Genomic DNA, 27,370 nt, shown 5'->3' with positions numbered 1-27,370 from the left:
GTAGAGAGGAGAGAGGTGATAGAGAGAGAGAGGGAGAGAGCGGGAGAGGAGGGAGAGGGGGGGAGAGAGAGACGGGAAGAGAGAGAGGAGCTGGAGAAGAGTGCGAGAGTGAGGAGAGAGAGGAGAGGAGATGAGTGAGAGACGAGAGAGAGGAGGCGAGAGAGAGAGAGAGCGAGGGAGAGAGAGAGAGGGATGGAGAGAGGGAGAGAGAGATGAGCGAGAAAAAAGAGGAGAGGGGGAGATGGGCAGTGCGGGGCGGGGGGGAGAAAGAGAGGGAAAGAGAGAGAGACACAGCGAGGGACAGTGCACTAAACTTGCTTTTAGAGCAAACCCACTCCCAAAATTAATCCATTCAAGAAGAGTCTGCAGTCACCTCTTAAAGTTCTTAGCTATCAACACGGTTGCATTGGGGAATTAAGTTTCCAATACATAAACTTTGGGGACACATTCAAACCATAGCCATCATCTTCTGCCATTTATTATTAGAAAACGTTCATGTATACTTTATGTTTATTTTGTTGGTTGGCTTTTGGGTTGGATACTTATGAAATTTTTAAAACTTATCTTTGAGACTGGAAATTTTTACTGTAATTATATATGTGAAGTCTCTTTTTGCTTGAAACATAGTGCACTAAGCTTGGAGTTTATCCTGAGGTAGTTTTAGGCAAGAGAGTTACATGGTGAGAGCTATGTTTTAAATATACCACCTCAGGCAAGTATGGGGGATGTGTTTGGAAAAAGTACAGACTAGAGCTGAGTAGACCAGTTGGACTGTTGGAATATTGTAGGCCAGAACTGAGATATTTTTAAGATTCAGCCTGTTCAATATGTACCAGGAAGTAATAAACAAGAGAATAGATGGGAAATGGAGTTGGTAAGAAGTAACTCCAGTGTGGTCTGCAGTTCCCATGTCTCACTGCTGTGTGTTACTGGCCTCAGTGTATTTGAGGAGCCTGAGCTGCTGTGCAGAGGCCAGCATCGCTGGGACATGCAACACTAGGGAGTAGTGCTCCCTGGGGTGACATTTTCTTTTTCTTTTTTTTTTTTTTGAGACGGAGTCTCGCTCTGTCACCCAGATTGCAGTAGTGTGATCTCAGCTCACTGCAACCTCTGCCTCCCGGGTTCAAGCGATTCCTGTCTCAGCCTCCTGAGTAGCTGGGACTATAGGTGCCCGCTACCGTGCCTGGCTAATTTCTGTATTTTTAGTAGAGATGGGGTTTCACCATATTGGTCAGGCTGGTCTTGAACTCCTGACCTCAGGTGATCCACCTGCCTCAGCCTCCCAAAGTGCTGGGATTACAGGTGTGAACCAACACGCCTGGCCCGGGGTGACCTTTTCTATATCACTGGAATGAGAGGAAAATACTGGTTGCAGAAAGAAATGGCTCTTTTCCTGTGGAAATCCTCAGCAAGGCATTTGATACTGATTTCTATTTCTCAGAACTGTTAGGAAGAACTGGTACAGAGATTTATCCCAGAATTTCAACTCCTTTTCGGGATTCATTAGTCTACCACTCTGTATTGGTTTGTTGTGGTTTATGTACATCTATTCACCATAAACTACTACTACTGCCTAAGGATGCAGGAGGCTGGCAGGGGATCCAGGCAGGACTCACTCATTGCCGTCTCACGTTTTTCCTCTCCTAGGGTTCTAGGATGCCTCATAAAGGCCCATAGTGTACTTTCTGTCTGCTTCACTTAGCTCCACATTGGCGATTTCTGTTAACATGCATACAGTTGAATGGATGGCCAGAATCGAAGCTATCTGCTGTGAGACACAATGAGAAATGCTTTTGTGTAAAGGCAAGAGTAGTTTTATTTACTGCTACATCACACAGGGAAGGTGGGGAGGAAATAAAAAGAAAGACAGGAAAGCAAAGGCAAACCAATATGACCAACAGTGGTACAGGCCTTTTTGTTCTTACCTCTCTACCAGGGTCCCTAAATGAGGCTTATACTTGGAAAAGCAGAAGACAGATCTGGTGGGAGGGGATATGGAAAAGACATGGGAGGCAACCCTCGTACAGAGAGCCTTGTCTCCACGGAGCACTGCTCCACTGGCACACTTGTTCAAAGAACTGGCAGGCTGCGGGTCGGGCTTCCTCCTGCTTGTTTAAAGGGCTGGTATGACTGGTTAGAGTGAACCTCTGGAGGCTTATCGCACCATGATTCCAGGGGTCTCACTCTGCAACCGTAGTCAGGGTTGATGTGACCTGACCTCGGTGTTCAGACATCCACGCAAGTTTCAGAAGTGTTTACAAACTTTTTGCCAAAGGAAAAATAAACTTGCACAGAAGAGCTGGTTTAGCTGTTTTCTGAGATAATTATAAAAACAATAGCAAGCCCCAACTCTCAATCATTTAAATTTTTTTTCTTTTTCTTTTTTTTTTTTTTGAGACAGGGTCTCAGTCTGTTGCCCAGGCCGGAGTGTCATGGCATAATCGTAGCTCATTGCAGCCTTATCCTCCTGGGCTCAAGTGATCCTCCTGCCTCAGCCTCCCTAGTAGCTGGAACCAGAGGCACGCATCACCATGCCTGCCTGGTTTTTTTGGGGGAGAAAAATGGGGTCATGCCATGTTGCCCAGACTGGTCTTGAACTCCTGGGCTCAAGCTATCCTCCTGCCTCAGTCTCCCAAAGTGATGGGATTACAGGAGTGAGCCACTGCACCTGGTCAATTTTTTTCTTTTGCATTTCTTGCCATAGGAGAAAAGCAAACCATTATCTGAGTATGTGTGGCTTGGGGGCACAAGCAGATGTAGGGTATATTGCTCTGTCCTCAGAGAAACTATCAGCATGCTGTTGCTTTTGGTGTTGGCTGGCACTACTCAGGATGATCCAGCCTGCCTGCTTGGATGTATGATTCAGTTAATCCGAAATCCTCCTCTCCGCCCAACCAAACCTCCTACTCATTCACTGAGTCATCACCCTTATGAAAACTGCTTAGATTACACTATGTTAGAAGGATCTCTCCCTCACCCAAGTTTCTCTTGTCCTCCAGGCTAGTACTGTGCATCTGACACTTTGTTTCTTAGAAGCTAGCCTTGCTTTCACAGCTCAGCTACAATGGTCTCTGCGGCAGGAATGAGAGCTCATACATTTCCCCCATAAAGCCTAGCACAATGCTGGGCAAAGTATTCGGTGAATACTTGGAGTGATTGAAAACTTGCCATTAAAAGCATATACTGTGTAGGTACTTACATGAGGTGCTTAGAGTAGTCACATTTATAGAAATATAAAGCAGAATGGTAGCTGCTGGAGGCTGGGGGGTGGAGGAGAGATGGGGAGTTATGGTTTAAGGGGTACAGACTTCCTCTTTGTGAAGATGAAAATGTTCTGGAGATGCATGGTGGTGATGGTTGCACAACAATATGAACGTACTTAATGCCACCAAATTGTACACCTAAAAAGGTAAATTTTATTTTATGTATATTTTGCCACATAAAGTTTAATTTTTAAGAAACCTATCCTGTAGAAATTTGAGGCTCTTCCCTAAGTCCACCCTCAGCTGCCCTCCCTGGTGCCCATGTGCGGAATCCATATCGTGTGTGAGTGCAATGTCCAGTTGGATTGCCATGCTGGCCAGGCCCCAGCTACTGGGCTCAGCTTCCCACTTGGCAGCTCCATTTTTGTTTTGAAAATGGGGTCATTTGCACCAGGCTTTTAGTTTAGATTTGTTTTTGTAGTTCCTGTCTACACAAGGATGGTGAGGAAAGAGTCCAGATCTAGAGCAAGCAAGGTTACAGTTTCCCTATGGTAATGGAGAAAAGCTTAGTGATGGTGAGATTTCTTGACATCTCACAGCTTCCAATTTAGTTTGGTTTTGTTTTTCATCTGTGAAATGAAGATTTCAATAGTCCCTACCTCCTTAGGTTGTTGTGGGAATTAAATGAAGTGAGTTGTATCAAATACCTTCCACAGTACCTGAGGCAGGGCAGGAGCTAGGAAGCGTTGTTCATTATTTATTAACGGCAGCTGAGAATTCTTGGATTCTGTGACTCCAGCTTGGGTTCCAGAAGGACAGAAGCAGCCCACAGGGCTCCTGACACAGTGCCTTGTCTATGTCGTGTGATCCTATGCATAACAAAACCCTTGGGAGGCACCAAGTTGGTGGCTGGTGAAACAATCTGGTCCGGAGTGTCAGGGATTTTTCGGTACGACTTTCCCCACTCAGTCAGAAACCCCGCTGCCTGCCATGCCTGGGCTCACATGTTCCCTGCGGTGCTCTCTTTCTCTAGTTCACATTCAAAAAATCTTGAGAAAGGCCTTGAAGAGACCTGCTTGGCTGGCTTTCTCACCTGCGTGGCCAAGATGCCAGCGCTCACTTGACCACGTGGTCAGAGTAGGGCAGGCTAGCTTTCCACGTGAAGAGGAGTGGTGGGCAAAGAAAAATGAGGCATCCACCCCACACTAAACTGTATGCCCTGGGCAAGCCAGAGAAAAAGCAGTCATGGCCCCACCGCTATCCCTCTCTTTGGTGACTAATGCCCTATGCGCCATGATACCTGTTTGCAAAGAAAAGATGCCTTATGTTTCTTCTTTTGAAAGGGAGTCGAGCACACTGATCTTAAGGCTTTCCAAGTTAGCATCTAAAATTATTTGACCTTGGTTTAATAGGGAGAAATTGATCAGGTTGTGGAAATGAAAAATGCAAATGCTTGATGAAAAATACTTGAAATAAATTCAAGGCCATATTAACATTTAATTTACACTTCCTCCCAGAAGCTATTTTTACATTCCTATTTACTAGTATGATATGCAGTAGTTATTTTTCTCCGTGACTCAATATGATGGGATATTTTTTTCCTTTCTTCAAATAGTTCTCAATTCGGATATGACACAGAGTTCCCATTTTCCCCATAAATTACATATTTATAGCACATGGGAATAGCAGGAATGCTGTATGTCTCTTAAAAGTACCTCTGTATTTGAATTATAGAGAAAATGACTTGATGGGAGTCTGAACTTTGGGCACTCTTGATGTAGCTGGAGCAGAGAGGGGAACAGAACTCTGTGTTCCAGGCCTAGGCACTGTCTGTTCTGAACATGAGCCTGCCACTGCCAACTGAGTGCACGTGGGGAAGGGTGATGAGGGAAGGATGGGCATGAGCAACCCGGATCAAAGGTCATGTGGTGGTGAGAACATAGCTTGGACATCCTGCATTGGATTCTGTTCTGCTGTGTATTAGCTCTGAAAGCTTGAGACAGCTTCTTAGCCTTTTTGGTCCTTTTGCTTTTTCTGTAAACTGGCATAACAGAAGGAGTTACATTTAGGGCTATTATAAAGATTTGAATAAGGTAATGCATGGAAAGCTTCCATGCTAGTGTTTTCACTGAGAGAGTCATCAATAAAAATTAAAAAAAAAAAAAAAAAGAAAAAAAAGCCTGTCATCCCAGAGGGTTCTAAAGTAGGACAAGTGTCTTCTGTTCCTTGCACCCTTCTTCCCCTTCCCTTTGGAGGTCTGGTGGCTGAGGACAGCTAAGTTCTCCACTTGGGAGGAGGTACCCTTCCTTCCCCACAGAAAGCTAGGTGGGATCCAAGAGTCAAGGGAGCACAGAGCAGGCCCCTTAAGCCTACCTCTATCCCAGGCTTCCTGTAGAGGTTTATGTGGGGCCTATTGCTCCTCCACACAGTAAGGAACCATGTGAAAGCTTGGGAGCTGAAGTACATATTTGCCAGGAGGGAGCTCAGTATAGTAGATGTTCGCTTTTTATAACCCTGCATCCAGCGTGACAATGGGCAGTGCTATGGTTTGAATGTTTGTGTCTCCAAAATTCATACTGAAACTACATCCTCAATGCAATAATAGTATTAAGAGATGGGACCTTCAGAAGGTGATTAAGCCATAAGGCTCCTTCCTGGTGAATGGGATTAAGGCCCTTATAAAAGAGGCTTCTTGGAGTCTTCATCTTTTTTTCCCCTTCTGCCTTCTGCCATGTGAGGACTCAATGATCACCCACTCCACAGGACGCAGCAAAAAGGCACCGTCTTGGAAGTAGAGACCAGCTCTCGCCAGACACTGAATCTGTTGGCTCCCTGATCTTGGACTTCCCAGGGTCCAGAACTCTGAGAAATAAATTTCTATTGTTTACAAAGTACTCAGTCTGTCATATTTTGTTATAGCAGCAGGAATGGACTGAGAGAAAAGCAGCTAGTTGAGGATTTGGGAATTTGGGTGTTTTTTTGGTTTTTGGTTTTGGTTTCAGTGAACCTTTCTGCAACACATTGTAGACATTTTATGTCTAATAAAATGCTTCCATTTAAAATATGCTTTTGGGTAGGCTTTAGAAAATGTATACAACCATTTAGAAAACCCCATCGTCTCAGCCCAAAATCTCCTTAAGCTGATAAGCAACTTCAGCAAAGTCTCAGGATACAAAATTAATGTGCAAAAATCACAAGCATTCTTATACACCAGTAACAGACAAGCAGAGAGCCAAATCAGGAATGAACTTCCATTCACAATTGCTTCAAAGAGAATAAAATACCTAGGAATCCAACTTACAAGGGATGTCAAGGACCTCTTCAAGGAGAACTACAAACCACTGCTCAGTGAAATCAAAGAGGACACAAACAAATGGAAGAACATACCATGCTCATGGATAGGAAGAATCAATATTGTGAAAATGGCCATACTCCCCAAGGTTATTTATAGATTCAATGCCATCCCCATCAAGCTACCAATGAGTTTCTTCACAGAATTGGAAAAAAACTGCTTTAAAGTTCATATGGAACCAAAAAAGAGCCCGCATTGCCAAGACAATCCTAAGTCAAAAGGACAAAGCTGGAGGCGTCACGCTACCTGACTTCAAACTATACTACAAGGCTACAGTAACCAAAACAGCATGGTACTGGTACCAAAACAGAGCTATAGACCAATGGAACAGAACAGAGTCCTCAGAAATAATACCGCACATCTACAGCCATCTGATCTTTGACAAACCTGAGAGAAACAAGAAATGGGGAAAGGATTCCCTATTTAATAAATGGTGCTGGGAAAATTGGCTAGCCATAAGTAGAAAGCTGAAACTGGATCCTTTCCTTACCCCTTATACGAAGATTAATTCAAGATGGATTAGAGACTTAAATGTTAGACCTAATACCATAAAAACCCTAGAAGAAAATCTAGGTAGTACCATTCAGGACATAGGCATGGGCAAGGACTTCATGTCTAAAACACCAAAAGCAATGGCAGCAAAAGCAAAAATTGACAAATGGGATCTAATTAAACTAAAGAGCTTTTGCACAGCAAAAGAAACTACCATCAGAGTGAATAGGCAACCTACAGAATGGGAGAAAATTTTTGCAACCTACTCATCTGACAAAGGGCTAATATCCAGAATCTACAAAGAACTCAAACAAATATACGAGAAAAAAACAAACAACCCCATCAAAAAGTGGGGAAAGGATATGAACAGACATTTCTCAAAAGAAGATATTCATACAGCCAACAGACACATGAAAAAATGCTCATCGTCACTCGCCATCAGAGAAATGCAAATCAAAACCACAATGAGATACCATCTCACACCAGTTAGAATGGCAATCATTAAGAAGTCAGGAAACAACAGGTGTTGGAGAGGATGTGGAGAAATAGGAACACTTTTACACTGTTGGTGGGATTGTAAACTAGTTCAACCATTATGGAAAACAGTATGGCAATTCCTCAAGGATCTAGAACTAGATGTACCATATGACCCAGCCATCCCACTACTGGGTATATACCCAAAGGATTATAAATTATTCTACTACAAAGACACATGCACACGTATGTTTATTGCGGCACTATTCACAATAGCAAAGACTTGGAATCAACCCAAATGTCCATCTGTGACAGACTGGATTAAGAAAATGTGGCACATATACACCATGGAATACTATGCAGCCATAAAAAAGGATGAGTTTGCGTCCTTTGTAGGGACATGGATGCAGCTGGAAACCATCATTCTTAGCAAACTATCACAAGAAGAGAAAACCAAACACCGCATGTTCTCACTCATAGGTGGGAACTGAACAATGAGATCACTTGGACTCGGGAAGGGGAACATCACGCACTGGGGCCTATCATGGGGAGGGGGGAGGGGGGAGGAGGGAGGGATTGCTTTGGGGAGTTATACATGATATAAATGATGAATTGATGGGTGCTGACGAGTTGATGGGTGCAGCACACCAACATGGCATAAGTATACATATGTAACAAACCTGCACGTTATGCACATGTACCCTAGAACTTAAAGTATAAAAAAAAAAAAAAAAAAAATGTATACAACCATGTAAGCATCTTAATCAAGACACAGAAGGTTTTCGTAACCCTCAAAATTTCCCTTGTGTCCTGTTGCAATAAATCTCCCCTTCTCCCCACCCCCAGGTGACTCCTAATCTGCTTTCTATCACTATAGAAAAGTTTGCATTTTCTAGAATTTTGTATAGAGTGAATGGATCAGGTTTTCATTTATCATAATGCTTTTGAGATTCATCCATATTGTTGCATGTATCGGTGGATTCTTCCTTTTCCTTGCTAAGCTTCATTCCATTATATAGATATACTGCAATTTGTTGATCAATTCTCTGTTAATGGGCATTTGGATTGTTTCTAGTTTTGGTGTATTTTGTATAAACTGACAGTTCCTGACTTATGATGGTTCAACTTTCAGATATTGTGAAAGCAATACACATTCAGTGGAATTCATACTTCAAGTACCCATACAACCATTCTATTTTTCACTTTCAGTACACTATTTAATAAATTATGTGAGATATTCAACACTTGATTATAAAATAGGCTTGTGTTAGATGATTTTGCCTAGCCTAAGCTAATGTAAATGTTCTGAGCACATTTAATGTAGGCTAAGCTAAGCTATGATGTCTGGTAGGTTAGGTATAGTAAATGCACTTTTGATTTATGATATTTTCAACTTATGATGGCCTTATTGGGACATAACTGCATTGTAAGTCAGCCAAGGAGCATCTGTATATTAAAAAGCTGCTGTGAACATCTGTGTACAAGTCTATTTGTAGATACATGTTCTCATTTCTTTTGGATAAATACCTGGAGTGGGATTGGTAGATCACATGGCAAATATGTGTTTAAATTTATGAGAAACTGCCAAAGTATTTTCCAAAGTAATAGTAACATTTTACACTCCTACCAGGACTGTAGGAGACTTCCAGGCACTCCACATCCTCACTGACACTTAGTATTGCCTGTCTCTTTAATTTTGGTTGTTCTAGTGGGTGTGAAATGATATCTTGGTTTAGTTTTTTTTTTTTTTTTTTTTTTTTTGAGACGGAGTCTCGCTCTGTCGCCCAGGCTGGAGTGCAGTGGCCGGTTCTCAGCTCACTGCAAGCTCCGCCTCCCGGGTTTACGCCATTCTCCTGCCTCAGCCTCCCGAGTAGCTGGGACTACATTAGCTGGGACTACAGGCGCCCGCCACCTCGCCCGGCTAGTTTTTTTTTTTTTTTGTATTTAGTAGAGACGGGGTTTCACCGTGTTAGACAGGATGGTCTTGATCTCCTGACCTTGTGATCCGCCCGTCTCGGCCTCCCAAAGTGCTGGGATTACAGGCTTGAGCCACCGTGCCCGGCCTTGGTTTAGTTTTAATGTGCATTTTCCTAATGCCTAATGGAATTTTCCTTTGCCTAATGGCTAATGAAGTTGGGGTCTTTCCATGTGCTTATTAGTCATTCATTTATCTTCTTTAGCAAAGGGTCTTTTCAAATATCTTGCTTATATTTAATTGGTCTGTCTTCACAGCTGAGTTGTAATAGGTCTTTTTATATTCAACCTACAAGTCCTTTGTTAGATATATGTTTGCAAATATTTTTTTTTTTCCCATTCTGTGGTTTCTCTTTCATCTTCTTAATGGTGTTTTTCAATGAGCAAAAATAATAATTTTATAAAAGCTCAGTTTATGAATTATGTTTTTAATAGTTTGTGGGTTTAAAATGCTCTATTCAAGAAATATTTGCCTACACTAAAGTTGCCAAGATTTTCTCCTAGATTTTCTTCTGGGAGTTTTGTGGTTTCCACTTTTACATGTTGCCTATATACAATTTGAGTTAATTGTTGAGTATGGTGTAAGGCAAGGGCCAATACTTATTTTTGCCATGAATGTCCTAGCACCATTTGCTGAAGCACCCCTTTTTCCCCATTGAAATGCCTTGGCACAAAAATCACTTGACCATACCTGTGTGGGTCTATTTCTGGACTGTCTCTGCCACCCTGATCACATATCTGTCTTTTTGCCATTATCACATTTGATTACTATAGTTTTATAGAAAGTATTAAAATTGCTTTGGTTTTCTAAATCATTTTAATTTCCATATAGAGTTTGGAATCAGCTTGCCAAGCTTTAAAAAAAAAATCTGCTGGATTTTTGGCAGGGATTATGTTCAGTCTATGAGCCAATTTGGGGAGAATCTCCATCTTAACAACACCGAATCTTCAGATCCATGAACATGATTTGTGCCTCCATTTATTTAGATCTTATTTCATTTTTAGCAATGTTTTATAGTTTTCAGTGTACAGATCTTACATAAATTGTTACAATTTACCTCAAACTATGGTATGTTTTTTGATGACATTGTAAATGAAATTGTATTTTTTATTTTTTTTTCAAATGTCCATTGCCGGTATACAGTAATATAATTGAGTTTATACATTCACCTTGTATCCTATGACCTTGCTAAATTCAACTTTTTCATTCTAGTAGCTTTTTCTCCTCCGTAGATTCCTTAGAATTTTCTAACATAGACTGTTATGTGTGGAAAAAGGTAGTTTTATTATTTTTTTGTCCAATATGTGTACCTTTTCTTTCCTTTTCATGCCTTTTTTGCAATGGTTAGAACTTCTAGACAATATCAAATAGAACTGATGAAAGAGGGTATCCTTGCCTGTTCACCATCTTAGGGAGAAGTATTCAGTCTTTCCCTATTCAGTATGACAGTTAGCTCTAGGCTCTTTGTAGTTGTCCTAAAATGTAGTCTGCTTTTAATTATTATCATGGTCTGGCAATTCTGAAAACAAGCCAATGATAAAATAATTAACACTCCTAAAATATCTTTTGTTGGTCTGAGTTCCAAATAATTTGGTGAAATTACTTCTGAGTTTAATTAATATATGTCTAACCTTCAAATTTACATATTTGTATCCATTATCATTTAGTAATTATATTCTATATGGAAGTTAATAAGAAATTCCCAGTTATACAGGGAATTCTTATTCCTCCCCCTCCACCGCTACCCCACACCGACTCAGCAGCATGCTTTCTTTGGAGAAGAATTTGTGACAGATCGCAGTCATTCCAGCTTCCTTCAGGGGTAGCTTGTGCCTCTACTCCTGGTATGCATATATTCCTGCATTTACACTGCGGGTCCAAAGAAACAGTCATGCACTGGGATTGCAAAGATGAAGAAACAAAAGAATCTCACTTGCTTCAATTCTATCATCTGTATGATTCTTGGAGTTTTTGGTTTTGTGTTTAGAATTTCAAACAGTGAAACTGTGAGGTATAATATTTTTGTTTGGTAAGGGCAAATTTTTATTCATATATGAGATATTTTGAGTGACATTCTTAAATTGATATTCATTTTAAATTCTATTCTTGTTATCTATTATTAATTGTAACACTATTCATTTCTTTGACAGGCCATTATATAGGTCTAAGGTTTTTTCCCTTTAAAAATATGTTCATGCAGGCCAGGCACGTGGCTCATGCCCTTAAATCCAGCTCTTTGGGAGGCACAAGCAGCATATCACTTAAGGCCAGGATTTGAGACCAGCCTGGGCAACATGGCGAAACGCCATCTCTATTAAAAATACAGAAATTAATCTGGGCATGGTGGCATGCACCTCTCAGTCCCAGCTACTCAGGAGGCTTAGGCACGAGAATCACTTAAACCCGGGAGGTGGCGGTTGCAGTGAGCTGAGATTGAGCCACTGCCACTTGCCTGGGTGACAAAGCGAGACTCTGTCTCAAAAATTGCAGTATATAATGCAATGAAAAAATATCAGTCGTTATTTTTGCATATTTGTGCTATATAATATCTTATTTTTTATCTTTTACATTTTGTAAAGTAAAACATATTTATCTGCACCACATTAAACAAAAGATAACTTTATTGTCAGCATTGCTTTTTTGGTTATTGTTATGATTCGTTTCAGTTCATGATTATTTGTGACAATAATTTTACTCTAGAGAAGACAGATTTACTCCAGGGGTTGGGTGTGCTCCTTCTGCCATTCATAAGATGGAGCCTGTGCAGGTCCAGCCCCAGGCGATTGTCAGCCACAGACCATCCTACAAGTTAGAGAAGAGTGGAGTTTGGTTGGTTGCCTCTGATTATGTCTTCTAGGGAATATTGTGAGTTTTGTTCTGAGGCAGAGGCACGAGAAAACAGATACATTAATGATGCATAGCCATGAAACAATTTTGCAAAGTTCTATCAGAAAATTTTGACTGAGAGTCAGGACTCTGCCCTGTCACCACATTATCTGCTTTCTACCCTTGGGGTTGAATGAGACAATCTTGATTTCTTCTGGTCCTGAAATTCAATGAGTCTGTTATCCCACTATGGAATATGAAGGTTTATACTCTTGTTTTGTTGTTTGTATTAATGAACAAATAAGAGGCTCTGGAAACTTTGACCAATGGGGCAGAAGGACAGCAAGACAGTTAAATATTTAAAATGTTCTAAAGGAAAATTCGCGAGTCTTGTCCTCAGCTATTTGAATTGGGCTTACTATCACTGTCTGTGACCTATTACCTCATCCCCAAGACTATGGGATTTTTCTTAAGTTAAATTGCAGGGCAGACTCCAGTGGTGGCTAACCAATGATATATCTGCCCTTCAGCTCAAACCATCTCTACCTGGGATTTTCAGTGTGCTCAGACAGCAGAGACGGAGACCCATGCCCAGTGTTGTCCTGTTACTGGCAAAGCCAAGGTACAACACCAGAGGTGAGAGCTCTGTGTTCATGGATCACCTGCATTAGAATCATGGAATGCTTCCAAAACTACTGAATCTAAAGGCAGGGCCCAGGAATCTGCCATAAGCATCTTTATATGATGATAAAGTATCATGCTTTCTGAAGTCTGAGCACCATTCATACAGAAGATGGCCAAGGAGTGAGGATTTGAAAATGATTCAAAGCTGATACAATAGAAATGAATCACTAAAACATATTTTACTGGCCTTTGTTTCAGGTTTTTTGTGTTGTTGTTGGTTTTATTTATTTTATTTTTATTATTATTTTTTAGATGGAGTCTCACTCTGTCACCCAGGCTGGAGTGGAGTGGAGCAATCTCGACTCATTGCAACTTCTGCCTCTGGGTTCAAGTGATCCTCCTGCCTCAGCCTCCCCAATAGCTGGGATTATAAGCATGCACCACCATGTCCCAGTAAGTTTTGTTTTTGTTTGTTTTAAGTAGAGATGGGGTTTTACCATGTTCACCAGGCTGGTCTTGAACTCCTGACCTCAAGTAATCTGCCTCCCCCATGCTGGGATTACAGGTGTGAGCCACCGCATGGGGCCTCACAATATCTTTAATTATTAAAGGCCAGCACATTTTTTTCCCAAACTTTTCATTCTGCAAAATCAGGAGATGTCATTTTAAGTTGCATCCAGTGCTGTGAGATAGATATGACTGATATGACAAATTATAAGGTGACATTCACACATGGAGTCCATGGCCTGGATGAAAGGTTAGGAAAACTATGGGTTTCTAATGAGAAAGTCAAGTTAATTAATTATACACGAATAGATTTGGCACTGGGGGTTTGGCAGCTGGAAGCTTAATAGCTAATTCAAGGACTGCCAGTGAATAGTGGGTAATCTGCATCCCCAATTTCATGTTGGAGATGTCATAATTGCTGTATATCACGGGACAGCAAGGCAGAGCAAATGGATACAAGCTGCAGCTTTCTAGAGGCATTCCATGATGCTGCTCTGAGAGTTGGAGAAAAGGTCCCAGTTGTCTACACAGACTGCCGATCCACAGACTGTGGATCCACAGACTGGGGATCCACAGACTGTGGATCCCCACCACCCGGCGATCCGGGGCCCCCAGCCGCCGGGGGGCGTGGCGTGGCTACTGCTGGGGGCCCACAGGTAGGTGTACACTGCCTGTGGTATTAGGAGTAATAATATGGTTATTACACATCAATGATCGATTTTAATAATCATCAATGGTACTAATAATAGGATACCATTGTTAATGTTGGAGTGTTATTTTAAGTACCTGATTAGGCACGCTTAGTATTAATTATTAATATTAATGTCATTGAACAATATTATTAGTCTCTAATACTAATCATTACTTTCTCACCAGCATCACTTTGTATTGATTATTTAGTAACATTTGCCGATATCATTATTTAATTATAATGGTGATATTAATATTAATTACCATTCCAAATCGTTAACATTTTAATCCATTAACAATTTTTACGAGTTATTGTGATCATTAATATCGATTATTAGTATAATATTATTATATATTAATATTAATAATTAATAGACTTGTTCCTGATATCCACCGGAGGCGGATGATATTACTTTAACATGACAAAAGGTGTACACGCACCCAGGATATTGCTTCAAATTTCTGCCCGAGAGGGAGGAGAGGATGAGACAGGCAATATCGCTGGGAGTGACACACACCTGGGATAATGTAATATTATTCAAGGGGAAGAGTATGATATGACTCCCAATACAGGCGTGGCGTGGGACCCACCCTCCCGCGATCCGGGGCCCGCCAGCCGCCGGGGGGCGTGGCGTGGCGGCGACTGGGGGCCCCGGATCGCGGGGTTGTGGGTACCCCACCCCTCAGCGATCGGGGGCCGCCAGCCGCCGGGGGGCGTAAAATGCCTTCCTGAGACAGTTCATTGCTGCCAAAATAATTTACTGTTTGGTCAGACCAAAACCTGACTACAGCCCCTGACTCCCTCCTTACAGCATGTACCTTAGAAAACTTGCAATTGTAAATTCTTTCTCTCTTCTTTTAAGATGTATCTTCTACAACCCAGGACTGTCTTTCTCAACAACCTGGAAGCCATCCCTTTGTAATGTCAAGAAAAACAAGGTCCATGTCTCCCTGTCTCTATGGGAAGGCAGGAGCTTAGCTTTTTTCTCTTCTTTTTCTTTTTTGATTTTACTTGTTTATTTCATTTCTTTTTTTATAGTTCTTAATTATGTTTTTCTTATAAACCTGACATGTGAACGTAGAGAACCTAACTTTAATAAGCACCCATTAGCAAACACAGATGCCCCAATACATTGACCAAGCTCACCCACTCAATGTCCTTCGTACTTTTCCTAGCACACCCTGCCTTTTGTTTCAGTGGAGTTGACATCTGTTCATTAGAAGTCTCTCTCCTCTACCGCAGTGGCCTGAATAAAATCTGTCTTGCCACCTCTAACACAATTCCAGGCTTGTTTCTCTTGACACACTGAGTAAACAGGATCAAATATATAGCAGAGTTGAAGAGGCAATCTCAGGGGCAACGGAAAAGAATAAATGGAGTAGAACCAAGACTAGGAAATCTTTTAGGGGATCATCTCAACTGATTGTTAATTCCGATACATTTATTTATGCATGCAGTATTAAATGGAGAGTGGAGGAAAGACAAGGAAAGACGAGACTTGGGCACAGTGAGAGCCATTTGGTTGGGGATAATATTTCCAAACTGGGGTAAACTCAGGTAAGATGAGATGAAGGCATCTCAAAGTGTGATGGATAAAACTCTAATACAAACTGTAGCCAACAAACTAGCACTGACCAGATTGAAAAGATAAGTGGAGCTTAAGTCTTTTCATAGCGAAGGAGTCTGTAAAAGAGACCCTGTCTCAACTAGATCAGCCTTTCTCTGGCAACATTTTATAGGTTTGAAGGTTAGAGCCTGCTAGACCACTTAGAGCACACAGAATCCTTAGAGCCCTCCAACTTTGTGCTGTCACTGTTCTCTGTAGAAACAGTGATGTCATGAAGAAGTAACTCTAGTACCAGCTGGCAGTCGAGGCTGTAGGTGGGCATGGAGAGTTGAAGAAAAGAGCAGTATCTTGAGGCAGACTGGAAGAGTCATCACAGCATCCAAATCGACAAGAAAACATCATTCCAGGGTCCTACATGATAGCCTACTCTGATACTACAATGGTAGGGACATCTAACTTCTTTTTGACTAGCTGGGGGGGGGGCGGGCATCTTAATGGTGATGTGAAACTACAGAAGCTGCTAAGGCAGCCTCCAAGTTTCTATTTTCATACTTTTATTTGGGATACCCAGAAAAGATTGTAATTAACATTTCTCTGGTTCTGTGTAAATCTAAAGATCTCTTGCAAATAACTCTGATTCTTAGCAGGGATATGATTAGATTGTTTGGAGGTCTAGCAGGAAATGAAAAGAGAAGGGCTATCTTGATGACTGTGAGCCGGAGAAAATGTGAGAAAAATGGTGTGTACCCTCATAAAGATACCAGAAAAAGTTTGTCCCACAGCAGGCAGCCTGATGTGCTTTTGATGGGAATAGTTTACTGAGTTTGCCAACATGCCCACCTTTGCTTAGGTTGTGACAGTTTCAGGCATTGTGACCCAACAAACTCTGTTGCCACACCCCAGGGTCAGAAGCAGCAGGGGAAAGCCTGGCCCCTCAGTCTGGTCCAACAGCTGGCCCAGACTGGCAGGGGTGGCAGGCAACTGCAGGTGCCCAAGAACTTGGCACTTCTCAGTTCCATCTAAAGGGGCACATCTCCCTTCTGGGTGTCACGTTTTCAGCCAAACGTCTAAAAGAACTTCATCATCAAGGTAATGAGTTCATAAATTTTGTTTTTCACGGTTCTTTGGACTTGGACTACAGCTGTTTCTGAATCACATGAGGGACTCTGCCTCCACTCTTTTTTTACTAGGCTAGTGTTCTCATCTGCTCTTGGAAAAAAAAAGAAACTCCCTCTTCAGGTGGTAGGAGTCTTTCCTGTAACTTTTTCAAGGTTTCACAGAGATTCCTGAAGGAAGAGTTCAAAAAGATCTTGGTTGCAGGCAGGGATGGTAAAGAGCAGAATGTAGTATTATCATGTGAAAGGATAGCCATAGAGAATAGCTATTATGCATGCTGTGTGGGGAATAGAGAAGAGAGAAGGAAGAAGGAGGAAGGCAGAAAGAGAAGGGGAGGGAGGGGGAGGAATGAGGAGAAAGGGGAAGGAGAGAATGAGGGGATGGGAAGGGGAAGAGGGAGAGGAGTGGGGAGGGGTGAGAGGGGAGGGAGGAGGGCAGAAGGGAGAGTGGAGTGGGGAGGGTGGGAAGGGGAATTCAATGCCCCTCAATACTTGGCAAAAAGGATTTCTCTGGTTAAAATTTGAAAATAAATCAAATTCAAGCCCCAGATACCAAAACAAGTCTAATGAGCTCTAACTGGGTGTTCTGAGTATAAATCTCAGGTTTTATGTAGCAAAAATCAGTCACTGGCTTCTGTCATTTCCTTTTTACTTTTAGTTCCGACTGGGGTGGGAGGTGGTGGCGGGGCGGGGGTAATTGGTGGAAGGAGTTGGCAGAGAGTTTTTCTTTCTTAAAATAAATTAAACTTGATCCTATTGGATCAGGGTCTGGTCTCTCTCACGATTTCTGTCTCTTGGTGTTATATTTATGGTTATTAGACTGGGTTTTCTCACCATTCAGAATCTTGTTCATATATTGAAATTGTATATGTTGTTTATAAAAAGGGCTATTACTGCTATAGACTGTAGTCTTTTCCAGTGGCTTGAGTGATGTATTATAGCTGTTTATCTAATTTCACTTTCTTTAGTGTAATGGGAAGACTGGTTGAACTGGAGTTAGCTAGAATTAGTTAGAGGGGGTAACGTGAGCTGAGGTTTTTTGAAGGTAATCGAGGGGGTAAAGAAATGTGGAGATCAGAGAGATTTAGTTAGTAGAGTTGGGTAGAGTAAATCCTAAATGTATCCCAAAGTCACTAGATTTCTTTTTAAATTTGTCCCAGGTCATCATGCTCTCATGATTCCAAATACTTGATATGGGGAGTCTAAATTAAAGGAGACTATGGATTTTGCTAAAAGATAATGATCCTGAGCCTCAAGTTCACAACATCTTAATGTGTCCCCACTGCTCGCTCCACCAGTCCCTAGCCTAAACCTATGTATGAACACAAAAATGGATTTCAGAACCCCTCCAGAGATTCTTATCCAAACTGATCTGGTTTCCAAAAACCATATATAAGCATTTCAGCTTTCTTTTCTTTCTCTTTCCAGATGTCTGATGATATGACTGGTTACGCAGCCACAGGGGTGGTGTGCAAGGTAGCTTTAACAACCCAGCAGGACAGCAAGATCAGGCGCGAAAAGTGGTAAGATAAAAAATGACTCATGCCGAGGAGTAGGAAAAATTGGCATATGGGTATAGATATCCCGGGACAAGATAAACTAAGGACAATGATACCATGACTTCTCAAGCACAACCAAGCTCAACAAGGTCTGTCAGGGGCCAGCGTGCTCATACATCACACAGAGATAAAATCAAGGGAGGGCAGAGTGTGGTGTGATGTAAAGGACTAGGGGGGGAGGCTGGGGAGGAGCCTGAGGGAGGGAGGAGTGGTGGTTACCAGCAACCAGCCCCTATTAGTTAAACCTTAAGTCATAATAATATTACCTAGCTAACAATGTTACTCTAGGACCCTTCAGGAGGGCAAAATGCTTCATGGTCTGTTTCCCAAACTTCGAGTAATTTCATAGGGCTTCACAGTCTTCAATCATGTTCAAATGCCACACATATTATTATTTAATTAATTTGTATTTTTACAATGTTTTAAAAATTGACTTACATTTTAAAATTGCAATCATGTAAGAAATATTATCCATAATATCCCAGGTTTGATGTTATGTATTATTCTCCCTAATGCGCAATAAAATTCGCATATTAAATGCAGAAATGTTTCCATTATACACTTAAAATATGCTTATAATGATAATAAAATAAATTTTGAGAAACACTAGTGTAGTAGCAAGTGCCCTAAACTGGAAGCCAGGAAAATTGAGTTCTAACATAGATCCACATTTAAGTTTTTGTTCAGTTGGGCAAGCCATTTCTCTTCTCAGTTTTCTCAATTAATAAGAATGGATATTGTACCTGGGCCTCGCTGACAGGAGGTTGGTATTCTCCTTTAAGAAATGTACTAATGCTAAGATCTGTCTGCCTAACAATAATCACAGTATTAACATTTTTTGGGTACTTGCTATGTGCCAGGAAATCTGCTTTACATGCTTTCCATATAGTGTCTAGTGAATCCTCACAAGAACCCTGAGGTAGGTGCTATTTTCATCTCCAAGAAAGAGATAATTTGCCCCTTTCTCTAGAGTGTTTCTAAATTCACCCTTCTAATTTGATGCAGATATGTTTTGTCGATGTGTCCACCGTGAATGTAGAGATAAAGACTACAAGGTGCGTTTCCTGCTCAGAGTCGGAATCGGTCAGAAGCTGATGAAGGGTTATCAGTGAAATATGAAGAATGGAAAATGTTGGGGGAGAGAAGGGAAAGGTGGAGGGGACTCAGAGGGAAAGCCAGCATTCTCATGAGCCCAAGATCCCTGGTTCTGAATTACTGTCACTCTTGATATCAAGTCTCATTTTAGAGCCACTTAAGTTGCTGGTAGGGCTGATAGAAAACATGGAAGACAGCATGTCAGAAAGGTTGTTTTTTATTTTTATTAAAAAAACCATCCAAAGGGTGATGATATGGTTCTTGAGACTGATGGCTTTGTAAGCATCTTCAGAGTGGGGAGTAGTAATTTGTGGAGGAATGATCTCTTCTTCAAGATAGATAGCCTCAGAGCCTACCTCTCCTAGAAGAAAAAAGGATAAAATAAGTCATAACATTCACAATTTGAAGTAATAGCCTAGGCGGGGCAGCTTGGAGAAATCTCCAAAAGCAAACGTCTAAGAATCTCACCATTTAATTCGTAGGATGCCGCTGGTTCCAGCTCAGAAGGCAACTTAAACCTGGGAAATCTGGAGAAAAAGAGATTATCGTGACCAAGGATACTGAGAAGAAAAGACCAGTCTAAGGTACACTTAGCCTCTGAGATTCCACCACTTCTATCTCAGAGCTCAAGAGAGTCTGAGACTCTGGATCAGACGTGGTAAGACTACTGTCAAACAGGCTCATCATTGAATACTATGACATTCTAGAGAACACAGGCCTAAGTTCAAGACCACAGTAAGTTCAACACCCAGGTACTTAATAATGGCACTAATCACGAGGCTCAGAATGCCCTCTCCTGATTTCCAGCTACCCGTCCAATCAGAATCACGCAAGATTATTTGTAATGTTCTTTGCTGGTGTTGGTAATGGACCTGTGTGCCCCACATTGCCCAGCATCCAGGAAGGAAGAAAGAGGGGTATGGAGCAGAGACAATCCGTAACCAGCAGAATTTGATGCCTCGTTTACCTGGTGTCTAAGGATTACCTAGGCTGTTGAGTAGCTTAAAGTTAGAAGAAATTAGAATTGCATGCCACTGTGACATACAAACTCCTTTGGTTTGTTGTTTAGTATCCAAAATTATATCTGTTAGGGTTCTGGCTTTGGGAGGGCACTGGAGCATACAACAAGTCACCCTCTCATGCCTACAAGCCTGGAGTGGCTGGTAATGGGACAGGATATTTGACTTTAATGCACAGGAATCAAATGTTTCTGTTCGTGGTCTCTAGGCTCATATATAACCAAAACATTATTTCGACCCCAGACTCCTTTGGAGTGAAGGAGTGGCCCCTAAGGAAGGAAAAACAAGTTTACATTACAGTATCCAAAGATTTTCAGTTTATGGGTATAGCCAACTCAATTTTGGAGTCTTAAGAAAGGGATAATATACCTGGCATTGATTTTTGGAAAAGCAGCCCAGTTTCCTACATACAATGCAGATCTGCTTGATTGTAACTTAAGCTCGTTGCAAAGAGTTGACATCATGACCTCACATTCTGAAATTCAGTGAAAGAGAGGAGATGAAGCAATAGAAGGAGCAGAGGGTCGGCGTTAGTGTTGGGTGGAATATGTGGTAATAGTACATATACACATATCTGGACATGGCAACAACAATCACAGGCAAGATATACAAATATAATTGATACAAAATGATACACACTCACAATATACATTTATACATTACAAAAAAAATTTATACAAGCAATGATAAATACATGCTTGGTACATTTTATATTGACACAAGCATTGATGTAGCACTTATCTGATCATAAATAATGACACACACATATACAATATATACAAAGTCTTACAGCCCAGAGGCAGTGACATGCCCACAAACAACATAAACACCCATATTACACAATGCATGAACATACATTCACACACATTACATGCATAAGACTTGATCAAAACATAGTGACCATACAGACTCAGTTATTGGTATACACGCTTATAAATATACGTATCTATGCAAAGACATATATGGTCATACACAGTCATGCTGACATACACACAAACTTACACTAAGCGACACATATTTACTAATGCACTTGTTTGTATGCATTAATACACTGTTGACACAAATGCAATAACACACCTACTCACACACATACTCAAATACCAGGGTACGTACAACATTGACATACACATGGTCAAGCATTGACATAACATATAAATATAGCATAAATTGATACCCAATTTATCAATATACATAGTCATTATACAATCACCTGTTTACACATACTCATATTTTAACATACATATACATTAATATATTAAAATTGTATCATATTAATGAGTGTGTGTTAATATATGAATTTATGCTTTAACATATATAAATGCATTTATAGCTGCATGATACATACTAGTGAATTTATATACACACATATATGCAGATTACTCAAATTGACTCATTTACATATTCAGAGACACACGGACATAGACACTCATATTTTGACATTCACACATGTACAAATATGCATACTAACATGCACATGTCAGCCTATACAGTAGACATATAGGTAATGATGTCACCACATTATTACACATCCTTAGACAGTCACACATATGCACACACACACAGAGGTGCATTTTCACACACTAACAATACAGAATGGCACATTCTCACATCTATTGAGATGTTCACACATGTTAACTGCTATATTTCCATGCATACACACACAACAGACAGACTGACACATTTTTGACCCATTGAGATACAACATATTCATATGAGTTGCCAGACATATATTGATAACACTTGTGTATAGTTAAGTATACACATATATATACTTTGAACTTTTGTTGCTGCCACTTCTGCTTGAATGTGTACTAATGGCTATAACTGGATGTTATGTTCCCATACAAACTCTAAAAGGTCAAATCCCTAATCTGATACATCTTCTAAGTAAAATAAGGGAAAGAAATAGCCTACCCAAACTCTTATGGATAGGTCTTCTTTTTTTAGACGGAGGGATCTGTGTGCCTTTTCAAACAAGCTCCCTCTGATCCCATAAGTGTCCTCAACTGGCATCAAGTATGCCTTGGGTTTCCAACATGCATTGAGCCCCTCAACCTCTACCTGTAAACATAAAGTAGAAGACACAGAGGGCGAATATCACACACAATCCTCTGAGAACTGCTACAGCATTCAAGTGAACATAGATTATTTGATGAACAGACCTCAAAACCTACGCCTAGAAATAGCAGCAACTAAAAACACCAACAATAATCAAAGTCCTTCAGCTACTCCAGCCAAACCTCCTAGCACTCAGAGAGCAGTCATTTCCCCTGATGGAGAATGTTCTATAGATGACCTTTCCTTCTACGTCAACCGACTATCTTCTCTGGTAATCCAGATGGCTCATAAGGAAATCAAGGAGAAGTTGGAAGGTAGAAGCAAATGCCTTCATCATTCAATCTATCTATCCCCTGGGAACAAAGAGAGAATCAGTCCCCAAACTGCTGTGAGCAAGATTGCTTCTGAAATGGCCCATGAAGCTGTGGAACTGACCGCTGCAGAAATGCGTGGCACTGAGGAGAAGTCCAGGGAAGGTGGCCAGAAAAGCTTTCTATATAGTGAATTATCCAACAAGAGCAAAAGTGGAGACAAACAGATGTCCCAGACAGAGAGCAAAGAATTTGCAGATTCCATCAGCAAGGGGCTCATGGTTTATGCAAATCAGGTGGCATCTGACATGATGGTCTCTGTCATGAAGACCTTGAAAGAGCACAGCTCTGGGAAGCCAGTTCCAGCGTGTGTGGTCCTGAAGAGGGTGTTGCTAAGGCACACCAAGGAGCTTGTGTCCGATTTGATTGATTCCTGCATGAAGAACCTGCATATTACTGGGGTCCTGATGACTGACTCAGACTTTGTCTCAGCTGTCAAGAGAAATCTGTTCAACCAATGGAAACAAAGTGCTGCAGACATCATGGAGGCCATGCTGAAGCACTTGGTCAGTGCACTTATTGGTGAGGAGAAGGAGACTAAGTCTCAGACTCTGTCATATGCATCTTTAAAAGCTGGGTCCCATGATCCCAAATGCAGGAACCAGAGTCTTGAATTCCCCACCATGAAAGCTGAAATGAAAGGGAGGGACAAAGGCAAAATGAAATCAGATCCATGCAAGTCGCTGACTAGTGCTGAGAAAGTCGGTGAACACATTCTCAAGGAGGGCCTGACCATCTGGAACCAAAAGCAAGGAAACCCATGCAAGGTGGCTACCAAAGCATGCAGCAATAAAGATCAGAAAGGAGAAAAGATCAGTGCTTCCACAGATTCACTGGCCAAGGACCTGATTGTCTCTGCCCTTAAGCTGATCCAGTACCATCTGACCCAGCAGACTAAGGGCAAAGATACATGTGAAGAAGACTGTCCTGGTTCCACCATGGGCTATATGGCTCGGAGTACTCAATATGAAAAGTGGGGAGGTGGCCAAGGTGCCGAAGCACTTTCAGTGAAACACCTAGAATCTCACAGAGCCCCTGGACCATCCACCTGTCAAAAGGAGAACCAACCCCTGGACTCCCAGAAAATGGATATGCCATCATTCTAAAGCTGATTGAGAAACTGCTTAATGAGAACCCCTTCAAAGGTGAGGATCCACGCGAAGGTGAGAACAAGCATTCTGAGCCCAGGGCAAGCAAAGCAACTTACATGTCCAAGAGATCTGACAAAGGGGAAGAACAATGCCAGGACCATCAAGAACGTGACTTTATCAGTGGGATGAAGCAAGTGAGCTGGCAATTTATAGAAAAATTGGTAGAATCTGTGATGAAGCTCTGCCTTATCATGGCTAAGTATAGCAACGATGGGGCAGCCCTTGCTGAGTTGGAAGAACAAGCAGCCTCGGCAGATAAGCCCAAATTCAGGGGCACCAGGTGCATTCACAGCGGTGCAATGCCACAGAACTATCAAGACTCTCTTGGACATGAATTAATTGTAAATAATTAGTGCTCTACAACTAGCTTGCAGAAGCAGCTCCAGGCTGTCCTGCAGTGGATTGCAGCCTCCCAGTTTAACGTGCCCATGCTCTACTTCATGGGAGATAAGGATGGACAACTGGAAAAGGTAAGTAATGCATTAAGGCACAAAAAGAAAGTTGGAATGGGCAGAGGCAGGGAGGCAGCATTGTACTTTGAGCCCAAGATCATTCTAGTTTCAAGTCTATTCTTTACCGTGTGCTTCATGAATTACTTTCACCTCATAAAAAGACACAAAAATGGTGCACCACTAGCTAAGTGGACACCTCAAGGCCTGTGCATTTCCACCAAGAGGAGGAGAGTGAGATTAACGCATTTCATCAGTGACCCTTTTGACAAGCTATCTGGTAAAACATTGGGGAATGATTAAGTCTCATGTTTTCAGTTTTAAGATCTGCCAAAGTACTCTAGAGAGGAGGGAACAAAAAGGAAAATGGAGTTCCTCCCTCCCTCTTGAGGTGTTGGAAGTATCATGGACTAATTTTGTGTTTGACCTACCAGAAACAGTTTGAAACTTGTCTCTTACTATTTTCTCTATGCTCCTCCCCCAAACTCATGGGTCCTGCAAGTGCCCTGAGAGTCCTGTCTCCTTAAATTTTATGCCCTAGTTGCCTCACTTGCCTGACCCTAGTCCTGGCCCTGCTCCTCAGATTCCATGGAGGCCAGCATTCATACATTCATACACATACACATGCACATTCTCTCTGTCTCTGTCTCTCTCTCTCTCACACACACACACACCCCCCTACCTGACAGCTGGGTTTCCTGCATTAGGTGGATTCCAGAAACATCAAATACTTAACCAACTTATTTTCAGTCCAGGAGCCAAGGCCAGACAATCCTCCGTACTCCAAGTCTCACACTTTTTTAGGGAGGTGGGGGAATGGCAACCCCAAACCTTGACCTAGCAATCAGCACAGACTAACTGAAGGGTCCAGCGTCTGATGAAAAGTATTTAATGAACACAACTAATTTCAGAGTGTGTTTTTGAAGCTCAAAAAATAAAGTATCTTTGGCATTTTGATCTATGACATTAGAGAAGTTTCAAGGAAAAAGGAAAGATGTGTCAGCAGCCTCTAGTCATGGATGTATGACATACTGTACCCTAATCCTAGAATCATGAGCGGGAAGGTGGTGGGTGTGGATGAGGAGGTTAGGGGTTGAGGGGGTTGGCTGGTAGAATGGTGTTAGTTCACTTTGTCCAGCAGGTCTTTCCTCTAAAAAGCATCACGCAGCTCACACTAGCTCTGTTTTCCCCACAGCTTCCTCAGGTTTCAGCTAAAGCAGCAGAGAAGGGGTACAGTGTAGGAGGTCTTCTTCAAGAGGTCATGAAGTTTGCCAAGGAACGGCAACTGGATGAAGCCGTGGGAAAGGTGGCCAGGAAACAGTTGCTGGACTGGCTGCTCGCTAACCTGTGAGCTGACAATTTCTTTGACTCGTCTTCATCTTAGCCCCCCTAGCAGCATTATATCCCAGCCAGAGCACCACCACCATCAGGACAGTCAACTGCACAATACACAACTGTGTCTCCCAGTACACTTGAGCAGTTGCCTGTGAATGTAAGAGGTGTCAACAAACTGGGAAAGAAAATGAATTAAAACAAATTTTTTAAAAATGTGTCATTTTTTTGATCAGCTATTTCCAAGACAAGGGAAGGGAATTGGTCCATTTTCCAGGAATGGTGACACAGTGTTGGAGTTGTATTCAGATCTCACCCTGGATTATTTTCTGAGCACCAAAGACACAGGGATATAATCCATGTCAAGGTCCCTAAGTAATCTGGTTTGTTCAAATAATCTCAATTCACAGTCTCTTTAGAGTTTTCCCACCTGTGGCCTTCCTATTTCTCCCTGAACTGCACATCTAACTTGATAATCCCCTTTCTAATCCCAAGGATACAGCTTTCTTGGTTTAGTTGAAGAAAGTGTATAACCATTACCCTGCCTTGCTACACACACATCCCTCAAAAGTGTTCACCGCACATAGCTAAATACTACCCAGAACTACAATGGGATCTGATCCTCTCCCGTGTGTGAATAAAGCTTCCTTATAAGGAATTTCCTTCAATTGATGAGATTTCCTTGTCTTCTTCCAGTCTGAAAGAAACATTTTCCAAGAACATAAACCTCTAAGATGGGTAAATTCCTTTGGGGCCCAATGTCCCAGTGTCTTCTCTGGGAATAACAGTAAGTTCCCAGATTTGTTCTGTGTGTCCTTTAAGTCAATCATAGTGCTAGCATTCACTGCAAATCAGATCAAGACAGTGGTTTCAACCCTGTAGACCTTGTTAGCTAGTTTGGTGTGTGCTCTCATGGCACGTTTTGGCACCCTTGAAGCGTTGCGGCTTAGTAGAACCAAGCACAGGATGGGGTGTCCTTCTGGACTCAACAGTCAAAGCTTTGCCTCTTACTAGTCACATGGCCTTAGGCAATCCTGCAGACTGAGCCTGTTCATCTGCAAAATGTAGCTAAAAATTACCTTACGTTGTTTATAGGTTAAACTAGAGGAACGGATGTGATGGTGTTTTGCACAGGGTGGATTTTGTTGCAAATGTAGATATGTGAATGATATGTGACTTTCAATGCCAGTCCTAACACAGGAGTGCCCTCTTGATACATTTCAGAACTGAAAGCATATCCTCTGAGTATGGGACCCAGAGAGACACTTTTTGGGAGAAGTTAAGCACACAGACAAACTTTGCCAACTTCTCCACAATGCCTGACCCGGTCAGATAGAAGAAGTAAAGGCAGGCTTCTTCAAAGCAGGATGTTTAAAACTCTCCAGCCCGGCTGAAAGCTCATCGAATGTTTTTCAGTCTCACCCCACCCCATTAAAATCTTTGGAGTTGAGCCATCACAGATCCTTTTCTTTGCCCTTGAAGAAAATCCTTAATAAACAAATCTCGAGGC

General features: G+C 41.7%; 1 protein-coding gene across 1 annotated transcript; it reads left to right on the top strand.

Moving 5' to 3' along the window:
• The first annotated feature begins 13,902 nt into the window (after window positions 1-13,902).
• Window positions 13,903-26,546, top strand: LOC115896352 (A-kinase anchor protein 4-like). Its single transcript, XM_030926663.1, is given in 7 exon segments — window positions 13,903-14,109; window positions 18,255-18,349; window positions 20,288-20,417; window positions 22,447-22,508; window positions 22,510-24,020; window positions 24,023-24,549; window positions 25,724-26,546. Coding segments are annotated over 7 exon segments (2,688 nt in total). The 3' UTR covers window positions 25,880-26,546.
• Window positions 26,547-27,370: the final 824 nt, after the last annotated feature.

The sequence above is a fragment of the Rhinopithecus roxellana genome, chromosome 3 (genome assembly GCF_007565055.1).
Source record: "Rhinopithecus roxellana isolate Shanxi Qingling chromosome 3, ASM756505v1, whole genome shotgun sequence".
NCBI classification, from domain to species: Eukaryota; Metazoa; Chordata; class Mammalia; order Primates; family Cercopithecidae; genus Rhinopithecus; species Rhinopithecus roxellana.
Note: the sequence above shows the minus strand (reverse complement) of the source record. Positions and strands in the feature narration are given on the sequence as shown.